The sequence below is a fragment of the Cuculus canorus genome, chromosome 19 (assembly GCF_017976375.1).
Source record: "Cuculus canorus isolate bCucCan1 chromosome 19, bCucCan1.pri, whole genome shotgun sequence".
NCBI lineage: Eukaryota > Metazoa > Chordata > Aves > Cuculiformes > Cuculidae > Cuculus > Cuculus canorus.
Window position 1 is genome coordinate 852,509 of NC_071419.1, and position 12,492 is coordinate 865,000.

The following is a 12,492-nucleotide window of genomic DNA, read 5'->3' on the forward strand; positions in this document are numbered from 1 at the left end:
CTCTAACAGATGTTCTATGATGGCCCATTTGGGAAGAAAGGCTTTGGAAGGTAATGTTGAGCTCCAGTCTGGACAGCAATTGGAAAAAAATATTTTTCTTTCAAAATAAAATATCTGCACTTCGATAGTGTTTTACCCAATATTTAAACTGAAGAGAACTATCCTTTCTTTTATTTAATGAAGAGTAAGATACATAGAGGTCCTCGGGCAGTAACCTCACGTTGACTTAAATGGGCAGCAAGTGCCTCTCTATGCCTGTACCCCAAAGTGCTCGTTACAGCTGTAAACCTCCAAGTGTTATTTCTGTCATCAGTTCTCAGGTTGAGAGCTTTTTTGGAGGGGGCGGGGGGGGGGAAAGAGGGGAAATCACTTCTGTGTCCACAATTCAGTTCAAAGAGTAAATGTAAAAGAATAGGAGTAGGAGGGATAGAAAGTATTTATTAACCTTTCCTTAATTTGTGAAATGGCTCAGGGAACTCAAATTGTATCTAAAAACTGTCAGAGTAATTTAGCATTTTGGAATCTTTTCCACAAACCCAGTTTAGTTAATGGATGGTCTCAATACATCAACATTGCTAATATATCCAGCAAATTGTTTCCCTCAGTGATCAACATCGTTAGTCTTGCTCTCCAGTCTAAGCCGCTTTCCTGTTTGGAGCGGGCACTTCGTAGCATCCCTTTTTCCTTGTGGCCATTGCCTTGGTTGGTTTCTCCTGGGTGCAGCCAACCGTGTCCCGAGGGATTGCACTGTTCGAAAAGATAATGTGCAGTGTTACCTGCTACCCTGCCTGTCAGCGCTTTGGGACTGTAGCTCTTTGAGGCTTTTCCAGACCCTGTTTTGAAGGTGGACTCAAAATATACGTAAAGAAATATGATATTCATTTTAAGGTTTGACTAATGTTGTGAAGATACAAATCATTTATTTTACTACCTATAAACTGTTCCAGCACACTGAAGAAAAAGCTATGCTAATTTATATAGCTTTGACATTTTATAATTTTCATGATTTTTAGATAAAGGATTTTATATTTAAAACTTTAATAGTCTAGTCTGAGTTCATTTATCTTTAATTTTTGAAACGGGTAGAGTAATTCATAACAGTAATTTTATTCCTGTAATGTAATATTCACTTCAGTTCATTTGTGCATTAAAATTCCTTTAAGACCGTTATTAATGATTTATATAATGAAATGTCATATTAATCACAGAAGTTTTCACATTTTATTATTCTCTTCCATGTTAATACTATCTTTATGATCTCTATTAATGTTTTATATCCTCTAATTTCAATTATAAATCAAGCACATTTTCATGTTTTTGTTGGTATTTGCTTTTCAGGGGTGCCACCTTTAAAATTTTATGACTTTTCCCCCTACATGTGCAGTATAAAACATCTTTATTCATATCAAGGTAGTTAATTATGTCTTTGTTTATAGTAAACTTTCATTGACAAACTTATAGTTGTAATATTTCTTTTCAAGCTCAGAGACTTGAACGTCTGCGGAAAGAGAGGCAAAATCAAATAAAATGCAAAAATGTTCAGTGGAAAGACAGAAACACTTCCTGCTCAGGTAAAAGCAAAGACCTTCTCTTTTCCTTCTTGCTTTATTTCTGCTTTTGGTGCTTACAGCATTTTCGGTTTGCAATTTTCATTTAAGCTTTCAGAGCACGAAGGAAACGCTCAATACTGTCTGTGCCCCCGGTTCCCCAGTCCTGGTCCCTGTGGTTTCTGTCCAGGGTCCGTGTGCCGCAGGCAGCTCGCTGGCTCTCAGCTCTGCCGGGGCAGGCGTTCCACTGCGTCAGTAAAGGCAAAGCACAGAGAAAAGGGTTAAAATCCAGTCCGCTGGTCTGAACTAATTTGAGTGGCTGCTTTATTTTGCAGTCTAAGTTATTAATACAGCATGTGTGTTCTGTCATCTTGCAGCATCGTTGTCTTCGATGGTTCCTATTGTCTCAGTGAGCAAGAAATGGAGATAGGGAGGCTCTTAGTGTCATTGTGAGGTGTGTAGGGAACAGGACATCTCTGCTCTGTGGGCAGGTGCTTGGCAAGTGTCTGCATTTGGAATGAAAGGTCACTTTCTCTGTGTGAGTTATGACTTCCCAGCTGTTTCCAGCAGTGCTTGGTGCACCAGATGTGATGAAGAATTTTGTAGAGATTACTTTTTACAGAGTATTTTTGTGATTACTTTTCTAGGTAAGGAGAAAATTTCAAGAAGTCATGTGTATGTATGACCTAGTTAAATGAAGGTGTAATAAATGCTGCCTTAGCTTACCTGGCTTTTCCCTGGAAAAACTGGTGTTGCTGATTAAAAAAAAAAAAAAACTATTATTTTTTTTAAAAAAAAATTCTATAATTCTTTCCACCTGGCTGTTCCTCATAGTTTCAGCTGTAATATATGTAATGAAAAATCTCATTTAGAACTCACACTGGGATCTGTTCCTGCTGTATTTGCACCATACTCAGACCTCTGTATGGTGTGTCATGCCTGCTTCTTTCAAAATTTGTGGGCATCTTAATGAGGTCCCTGTGTAATCTCCTTTTTATGCCCAAATCCATGTATCTTCCTGACTGTCATTTGCAGAACCCTCTCCAGCTCTTTAGTCTCTTTTCCAGAGGAGCGAAGGAAGCTGCTCACGTGGTGCAGCACAGTTGCCCTAATCCTTAGGACGGCGTTCAGCTGTGTCTGATGCCTCTGTTAATGCGTTCTGAAATGTTTTTTGCCTTTTGACTTCTGTAAGCAGAGCTGTAGGTTTTAAAGTTTAATCTACCATAACCTCCAACTCTCTTTGCTCGGTGTTTCACAGCATTTGTCCAATGACAGTGCAGTTCTTTCTCCTTTATCTCTTACTCTGCGCTGCCCACTCTCTCTTCATGCAGCATTGCGCTCAGCCCCCAATTCCTGCTGGCTTGGTGCTGGCTGTGGTTCATTTGTGTGGGCTCCTCCAGGACAGTCCGTTCCTTTGATGCGCTGCCTGACGACAGCCACCGTCCATCAGCCATCAGTGTCCCCTCTGTGCGAGTGTGCCAGGGCTGCAGGTGGACAGATCAGCCCCTCCCCGCTGCAGGCACATTTAAACAAAAAGTGAGTCAGTTCCATAAAACCCTCAGGGCCTCGGTGTCCGCCGTTGCTCGCAGAGCTGATTTACCTTCTCTGCTTGGTCACTGAGACTCTGCATGATTCTCACTGCTGCACAGCAGGAGGAGGCCAGGAAAAAGAGGAGCTAAAGGATATAGAGGAGGTATCCACTGTGTCCTGCTCTGTCATCCCTGTGTGTGACTTTGTCTGCTCTGTTCCTTGAGTTCAGCATTATTGGAAAATATGTGCGAAGGCACTGACAAGAGAAGTCACTGTTCTTGGATGGGGACTTCAGCTGCCTCCTGATCACATGTAACTGAGCTTGGACAAAGCTTCTGGCTGACACTGTGTTCCTAAAAGGATGCTGGAGAGTTGGAGTCTTGTCCTGTGTTAGAGAGTGATGGCACCACCTCCAGAGATCCTTCCTCCGCGAGATGCCATACCATGGAGAGAAACTCCTGTAAGCATTTCTGCTGTCCCGCAGTGGATGTGCAGCCATAACCTGAGGCATCTGGCAGCCGAGTGTTTTTTGTGACTCACATTTTTAATTGCTGTGTACAGAACTAACCATACCCTCACCGGGATAAAAGGAGGTGAGAAATGAGTAGTTTGGTGTGGTAATGAGGAAAAAGGCTGTTTTCTGCTCATCATCTGTTTGCTCGCTGTCGTGAGACAAGCTGTCTGCTTTGCCAGGAGTTGGGAAGATCAGGTGGTGGTGTATGGGCTTGAAAAGAAAATCTCCACGTGTTTGGACTTGGTGCGGGATTAACGAATACAAAGATGCTTCAGGGGCGAGTGACTGGCTGAGGTAAAGTGTAACACAGTAGGGGTCTGGGTTTTCTTCTTCTGTGCCACCAATTCACATCACTTTTCATCAGTTATGTTTCAGTAAAATGAAATGGTCTTTTTGGCTGCATGCAGTGTAGAGACCAAACGGTGTTAGCGAAGCAGTCTGGGTCCTGCACACCCAGACTGTGTGGACGTACATACAGGTTACTCCTTTTATGAAATAGTAGATGCTTCTAGAATGAAATCAAGAAATAAGGCATTGTATTTACGTCTTGCATCCATTCATTTCAGACCCTATAACATGTAAATTACCAACATATTGAGGGAATCTTTCCAAAGCCTTGCATCCAGCCCATGTAGAACAGCTCATCTCACTAACACGACCGCAAAAACTGGAGAATGCATATAGGGTAGGCCAATAGCAAAATCTAATCTTCACTAAGAATCGAACATTGTGCAGTTAAAGCTAGTTTAACGTAAAAATATGAGGTTTTTTTCCCTGAAATTTGAGGCTTTTAAATACTTTCTCAGTGTTTTTCATTGGAGCTCTCATGCCTGAGTCTGTTGGGAAGTATTTGACACAATGTTCGGTGGAGGTGGTACTTTTTCAGAAATCTCCTCTGTCTTCTATTTTTTTGCACAAATCTTTAGGAAGTTTTGGATTCCTCTTCCTAAGTGAACTGAATTTTTTGAAATTATGAAGTTTTATAGGAAAGGAAGACTGTCTCAGGCAGCTTGATTTACAGTGGTACAGAATGTACGGCATTGCTGAAACACTTTGGTCGTGAGCTATTGGGCTGGACTAAAAGCTGTACAAAACTCAACGCAAACCAGATGTCACAGTAACAGGTTCAGAGGAATTCTAGAGATCCTTCTTTTGCTCATCCCAACAAAGGAAATGATCAACAAATCATCTTAACATTTCCTTAGAGACAAAACTTGGTTTTTCGCTTGAACTGATCAAACTATTATGTTGAATTCCAATGTGCAGAGTACTTTCCAAATGTCCAATAAGTACCAGCAAAGGGTACTGCTCTAGAGTAATTGAGATTATTTTTTAAAAATCAGAAGTAATCTTGTTATAAAAAATGTAATACCTGATGGAGTTTAAGTTGCCACATCTAAAAGGCATTTAATCAAGCATTTTTGGTGAACCACAGCCTCTCACAAGGCTTCTGGGTATCTCACAGTGCCAGTATTTAGCACTTCGGCCAACTGTCTGCATTTTCAGGCAATCTGCTGATAAAAATAAGCACAGCTTTGGACTAGTTGTCATTTGACAAGTTTTAAATTCACATATTAAGAAATTACACAGCTCCCAGCAGATTGAGTCCCGAGTCACCCTGCCTCAGGAGCGACTCCGTTTCCCTGGAGGAGCAATGTGTAAATGTTGGCGATGCAAGACAACCTGCCTGCAGGAGCGCAGGGCAGAGCCGGTCTGGGAGGACTGGTGCTGATTCTCCGGCAGTGATTGATGGAGGCTGGGGGAACTCAGTTCCTAGAGCAGATGTGGGATAAACTAGTCCAGATTCAGTCACAGTTTCTTGCAGATGAGACCCATTGATGCTAACAGACTGAAGCACCCCGGGCTCTGTCCTGGTTTGTGGTGTCCTTACAACATAAGAAGCCCTAATTTTTATTTTTTTTAAGCATGTCTGTAAATTTTGGGTTTAACTGTTGCTGAGAATTCAGCTATGTGGTTTCTTCATATAAGAATTTCTGCTTGTTGGAAGCTTTTACAAGCCTTCACAGGCCACACACAGAACTCGCTGGCTCTAACCACCTTTGTTTTTAGAAAGCTAGTTTTTCAATTGTCCAGACTGTTTGTCTGGAATGGTGTTTTCAGGTTTGACATTTTTTTGAGAGGAGACCACATCCAGTCTACCATAACAAGAGAAATCTGAAGAAATTATTCGTTTGGATCAGATGTAGCCCCAGGCCTGCTGCTCACGGCACAGTGATGCTATAATATAATAATAGAGTGCTCTAATGTTGCCCTGTAGTGTTCCATAATATCACAGGTTACAAGCTCCATTTGCAATGCTTTTGCATGGCACGTTGTAGATATGTGAACGGTCCTTTTGTGTAGCATTTACTGTTCATTTCGGAAAAGGTAGGCAAGCAGAAAGACCAGGAATGTACAAATGTCTCTTTGAATCTCTATCTTTGATCTTGACTCAAGTGGGTCTGGTAGCGATCAGTTTCATTCTCACTATGGGAAAAAATTAATCCTTTTCCTCAGCCTAAACAGTAGCGTCATTCAAACTTCTCATGGTTTCATACTTTGGGCTATGGAAGAGTGGTGGTAGATTTTGCCCTGCTAAAGCATTTGTTCTTTTATATACTTGATCGTGTTCTCTCACTTACAGTGTTCTCTTTCTGTGGTGCACAGTAGCCTCTGTACATCTCCAGTACAACTACTCTGATCTCTTTTCTGATCTGCAGCAGAGGAGCTGAGCTCACTATTTGAAAAAAAGAATTTCAGAGTAAAATCTCCATGTTCTGGGAAGCAGTCCATCCTGTCTGTGCGACTGGAACAGTGTCCGCTGCAGCTGAACAACCCCTTCAATGAGTACTCAAAGTTTGATGGCAAGGTAAGTGGATTTTCTCTCGTACCCAGGATGTCCCCGATTTAAAGATCGTGGGCTCTAGGCAGTTCTTGTGTTCATTTGCTTGTCCACGCTTTCATTAGACATTATAGTAGGCCATCAGTTATTCTGAAGTGGCTACCAAGAAATGTGCTCTCCTAGCCTTAAATAGAAAGGTTCCAGGTTTGGGAGAAGCGTTTCTTCAGTTTGCATTACAGAATTATGGCCTTACCACCAGGCGTTCCTTACCTTGGTGTTGTCTTCTCCAGCAGGTAGGTCAGGTGACCATTTGGTTTGGCAGAGCTCTGAGACTGTACGTATAAGTGATTGGTCATTTGCTGTTTAAAAAAATGTTCTGTTGAGTCACATCACAGCACCTGCTGAGTATTCTATGATTTCTGCTATCCTTATCCTCAAAGTGCTCCAAAGAGAGTGGGAGAAGCCACTGTCTGTTTTGATGGTGGAAAACTGAAGCATGAATAGAGCAATATCTGGGGGGGAAAAGGGCAAAGCAGTGTAGTACTGTGTGAGTGCTCGTTTGTGTAACAGCCGGAGGAGGCTCGCTGCAGTCTTGGGAGGTCAAGTTCATTTCAAGAGCCTGCATCTGATGTTACTCGCAGTTGCAGATTTCTGTCTTGCAGTGTGTGCAGTTTTAGTTACTCTATGTTGTCAAATATTTTTCTCTGTCATAAACTGCAGTACAAACACTGGTGTGATGGATCAGTGTCATGTTGTTCCAAAACAATTATAAATACTGCACAGATCTGTTTTCTGCTGGATTTGTTTGTGGAGCCTCCTGTGGGAGTGTGGAGTTTGAGCTTCATTACCGTTGTGATGGAAAAATTTCATATTCTGTTAAGTTTTCTTGAAGCAGAAAGTCAGAGATGTGATTCCACCAGTGTGTCTGGAAGTGGTTAGAATGTTTGTGTGACTTGCAGACTATGAAGTCCATGTAGCAAAAGCTGCCTCTCTCGTTATTTCATACTTACTAGTATTTAGTAATTAATGCTAACTGGGTTTTTCACTATTTCTGCGCTCGTTAATGAATGGCAACTGTACTTTAACACTGACACCACTAAGATGCCTTTTTTCTAAACTCAAAGCTTGCTGTTCTTTTGTCAGGAAATTTCAGTTCAGCAAACATTTAAGTGTGCTTCCAGCAGTCACGCACGGAGGAAGTAAAAATAAAATACTTCTTTATGAAGAGAAGTTTGTTGTAATTCAGAGGTACCAGTCTTGGTGGTTGAATACTTGAGCGTGACTCGTCTACCTGCTGGAATCTTCCTCAGAAACTCGAGGAACTTCAGCAGGTTTCCTTCCCACTTTGATAATACAAACTTCTTTTCACTGTATTAATAGGCATTGTAGTCGACTGTAATGAACATTTAATGTTCATATTTTACATCTGATACCTTTAGCAGATATTTGGTCAGTTTGAAGGAAATTGATTGTAACCTAGAAATCAAAATACCTTTTTAACTCGCCAAAATAATTGAATTGGCATTTTGGTAGAGCATAAACTTGCTATATTAACTTTAACAGCATTGTTTATATTAGTCTGGTAAGTTTGTCAATAGATGCTTATCAAATGTAATCTCTATTGCCTATGTATTGTCTGTTTTTAAACATCTCTTTGTCCACCTGTGATAGAGAAGAAACATCAGTTCAGTAGTGAGATTTCTCCCTTCAGTTTTGTTGTATTTGCAGAATCGAGAGTCATCTAGCTTGGTAATGAAATACCATAGGTCTTGTGTTTATTGATAATGGACGAGCAGTATTTTTCACATAAATACCATTCTTTCAGGGAACAGTGCCTGGCTTATTTACATAATTAACAGAGCCACATAGCTCTTGGGGGAATAGTACATAATTGGGGAGAGGCAGGGGGATGAGGAGGGGCTAGGGGCCTAATTAAACATGTCTTAAAAAAACCTTACTTAATTATGTATTTACTCGAGGGATGACAGTGTCTCCAAATCTTTTAAGATTGTAGAGAGGCCTTTGCTTTCTGTCTGTGTGTGTTTTGTAGCGCAGATCTCTGTGCTTGATGAAGCCTGTGCTGTGGTTGCTGGCAAAGCTCGATGGAAGCTCTTCCCTCGCTGTGTCTGAGCCCTTCGTTCATGTCTGTACTCAGCTCAGCTACACTGAGTAGTTTGAACTTGCCACTCATTCAATTCCCTGACCGACCTGAAATCGAATAAACCCATGCTCTTCAGGGTCCCTCCCCGCCTCCAATGTTTGTGTTGGTTTGAGCTGATCACTGAAAGATAAGAAAACAGGGCATGCTGTAATATCAACCAGGCCAATTTGTTAAGAAGCACATCCCTCGCAGGTGTTTGCTATCAGATTCAGCGTCGTTTTCATAACCACTTCTACAATTTTATGAAATAATAAAATTTTAAAGGACTCTAATTTCTTCTAGTTCTGATCAGTTCATTAATTATCAAAATAGTGGAGAGTATGGCTTGTGAAATGCAGCCACAGCAGAAGCATTCAAGTCAACTCGAGAATTGTGTTGATTCTTGCCCCACTGCTACACAGGACACATCTGTGACTCTTGCATACCTTGTAAAGCTTCAGCTCTTGACAGAAGATGTGCTTCGCTGTGTCTTCCACCTTTTCCTTAAACAGCTAAAATAAACCGAACCTGTGCATTATTATTTAATAAATCATGAAAATTCTCCTTAAGAATTTTGCATGAAAGGAAGCCTGTAGTTACTTATAATTACTTCAGTTGTCATTTGTATAAAAAAATTACTTGAAGGCTTGAGAAATCAGTGGCCAAATTAATTTCCTTTATCTGCAGGCAAATTACGTTATCGTCCGTTATACAGGTAAGTTCATGCACATTTCTGTTTACAGAATCTGGGAAATCTAGTTTTGATGTCTTATTGTTCCGACTTGCTGACTTCTGATGAGGTTGGGATAATAAGACTGATCATAAGACAGATTGGGAAGCCGCAGGCAGGTGCCAGAAATGAAACACAAGTGGTGCAGTGGTTGGTTTCAGTCACACAACTGAGACTCAGGATGTTCCATTTACCTACACAAATCTGCCTGCTTTCATGAATTGTTTTAGAAGCATGTGTTGTCTCTTCATTCTGCAGAAATTCAGACTATTTCTTTTCAGATCACAAGTGTAACTTACCCAAGTTGCTGGAAAGCATGACAATGAGTTTTCCCCAAGATATTAATCTTCAGGGATACTGGTTTAGTACGGTATTAGTGTCAGGGCTGTTCCACTGCATGGTTGTTCCCACTGGTAAGAGAAATGCTACCGAGATGTCTGTAGTTACTGGAATAGAGGAAAATCACACTGGAACTCAGCTTTGTAGGAGCCGCAGACTGAACGAGCAGCTCCTGCTGAAGTCTCTGTTTGCGGTTCCCCTTAAAACCATCTCTGAACCCAGCCCACATCCTGTTTTCTTCCAAGTCTCTGCTACCTTTAAGAAATGTTAATGACTCAAATGTCTTGTCAGTTCACTTTTTGGCTGCTCCTCCTTCCCCAGAGGAATGTCACCGAAGTCAGAAGGACTACAGGACAGTCAGAACAGATGCTGGAGAGACGTGAAGTAGGCAGGAGGAAAGCTGGAAAACCACAGTCAGAATGTGAGGAAGGGTTTGTTCAGCTTTAGAATAAACTTGAGTTGCAAGGCCCAGAACCTTTCCTGCAAGTAGACCAGAGTTTCTCAAGATGTTTTTATTTCCATTTCTATGACTGTTCATTGAAAGTGAAGATTTAAAGAAGTCTGCCTTTTCTGACATTACAGAAGTTCTGTGGGCATACTTCACTACTGGAAATCGTTTAAATAAAATGGGTCAATGTGATTTTTGGCTGGAGCGTGAGGAATGATCCCTGTGTGTGGGGTTACAGGGTTCCTTGTGGCTAATTTTGGTAATGGGTTAAAAAACAACAATTTCTCTTGTAGCAACTGTTTTAAAAATGGTGCTGTAGAAAGCATGGGGGAAGGGATAATTCATGAGTGCTAATTGCTTGGCTGTTAATTTTCATAAGTGTTGATAGAAGCAGTTCCTTAAATTAAACTTTGTTTAAAATGTATCAAGGGAAATATTCCACAATGTCGGGCCTGAAGTGAAAATTAATATGAATGCTGTGGCAATTAACACGTACTGGTTAATAGCTTTTAGCAGCATTTTGGGATGATAGTCCTTAAATACATTTTTGCATGCTGCTCTTGTTTCAGTCTTGTTTGACTGCGTGTCTGGGTAGTCGTGAACAAATGTTTTCCACAACCTCCAGTATTAAATAGCTTTACTCAAAGCAAGTAGGTAAAGAACTTAAGAAGAGTGATACTGCTGTAATTAATATGGACAATGTCTAAAATAATTAATCCAGGATTAAAATCTTGGTGTGAAAAAACGCGGTTTTTAATTTATATGTTTTGCCCCTCAGCCATGGGGAACAATCCTCATCTGAATCCTCTGTAACTTTAAATCAGTTGCTTATTCTGCCCGGTTTAGTGGTTTACACACTGCCTGCACTCTACTAAAATAGTTGAAATCAAGATGTTTATGATGTTGTCATTTATGTTATACAAGATCTCTGCTAACATCATGTTTATAGAAGGGAGGGATGGCTGTTTGTGCTGGGACAGCTCCTGCTGTGGTTGTGCCCAGAGCCCCATGGTGCTGAGCCCTCCTGTGGCCCCGTGCCAGGGAAGGACCCGCCATGCCGTTGTCTTGGCTGGCATGGACCTGGGTGGCCTCAGGAGAAGGATGTTTCTGGTTTGCTGACATGGATGTGGTCCTTTCTCTTGGCTTTTTCTGGCTTTTCATCTACATTCTATGTTGATAGAGAGCCACCTGTGCTGGAGATGCTTGTGCTCACCCCGGGGATGGAGGAGTGGGTGCTACCCAGGGCTGCCGGCGCTCAGAGCAGCATGTTCCCGGCTGGGCTGCTCTGGGGAGGCTCTGCTTCGCACCCTTGGCCATCAGTATTGTCCTTGTCCTTGCTCTTATTGCCCGTTCTAGCCTGGTCGGATCAGCTCCTGTGTGGAGGGCTCATGATGAGTGCAGTGTATAAGAACAGGGATATCAGTGAGGGAGCAGCCTTGGGACAGGTTTTTAGGAACAAGGGAACAGGGTTCTTGCTCAACCTGGTTCAAAACCTGTCTTCGGACACCTAAGATAAATGCTAGAAACATCTCCTGGTATCATGCTTTCCCTTTGGAGTCGAGCCACTCCCTAGGAAAGTTCTCACCCAGTCAGGAGAAGCTGGGAGAGGAATCCCCTGGTACTGGGAACCACCAGTATTCATGATGGGCATCACTAACGATGCAGGGTTTCATAACCATGCTCTTACGTGTGGGATCTGTCCCCTGCCAAGGAGAGGGAGAGGCCGCCTCTGCTTGTGCTGAGGTGAAGTTTCTTAACTGAAGAATCAATGCTTTCCAGAACAAATTCCCTTTCATAGTAGGTGATTAACATGGTTCATGCTAATTGCTGAGCTGTATTTAATTACAACACCCCTATGTTAAGGATGCCTGCTCTGTTCTTTGCGTTGTGGAAGCTGTACTGAGTTTGATGTCCTCGGCACTGGCAGACTCGGGGGATTGCTGGGCAGAGGAGCCCTGCGCAGAGAGACCAAATGCTCGATGGAGCACAGGAGCCTGTGGGTTTCCTGGCAGTGGTTGAAATACATTAAGCTTGACTTGCTTAATTTAAAATACTTTAGGGTGTGTTTTATTATTTCATATGGAAAAAGCATTACAATGGGATATGGAAGCACCTGGCACGACACTGACTGTAACTGGGAGCTTGGACAGAAAGATGGGAGCTCTGCGGTGGGAGCAGTCACTTGGAGAACTTGCCACGCGCAGGTACAGTGGCGATGCTGGGGATGCACAGCGCTGTCTGCTGGGGCTCCACCTGCGCGTGGGGCTCCAGTACTGCACAAAACCAGTGTCCAGTGCTGCTGCCCGGCCCGCAGCCTGGGCTGGCAGATAAGGCTGTGTGGCATTGTTGCGCTGTCATCTCTGTTTGGGGAATGGAATTTTGTCTCACAAACTCAGGCATCT

At 42.3% G+C, this 12,492-nt stretch overlaps 1 protein-coding gene across 3 annotated transcripts in view; it reads left to right on the plus strand.

Annotated features, from left to right (window-relative positions):
* The window catches only part of MAPKAP1 (MAPK associated protein 1), a 92,576-nt gene that overhangs the window by 9,933 nt on the left and 70,151 nt on the right, over positions 1-12,492 (plus strand). For all 3 annotated transcript variants that reach the window (XM_054083892.1, XM_009569549.2, XM_009569548.2), the window contains exons 3-4: positions 1,482-1,571; positions 6,312-6,460. In XM_054083892.1, the coding sequence (XP_053939867.1) occupies positions 1,482-1,571; positions 6,312-6,460 (239 nt within the window). The remainder of the gene's footprint in view (positions 1-1,481; positions 1,572-6,311; positions 6,461-12,492) is intronic.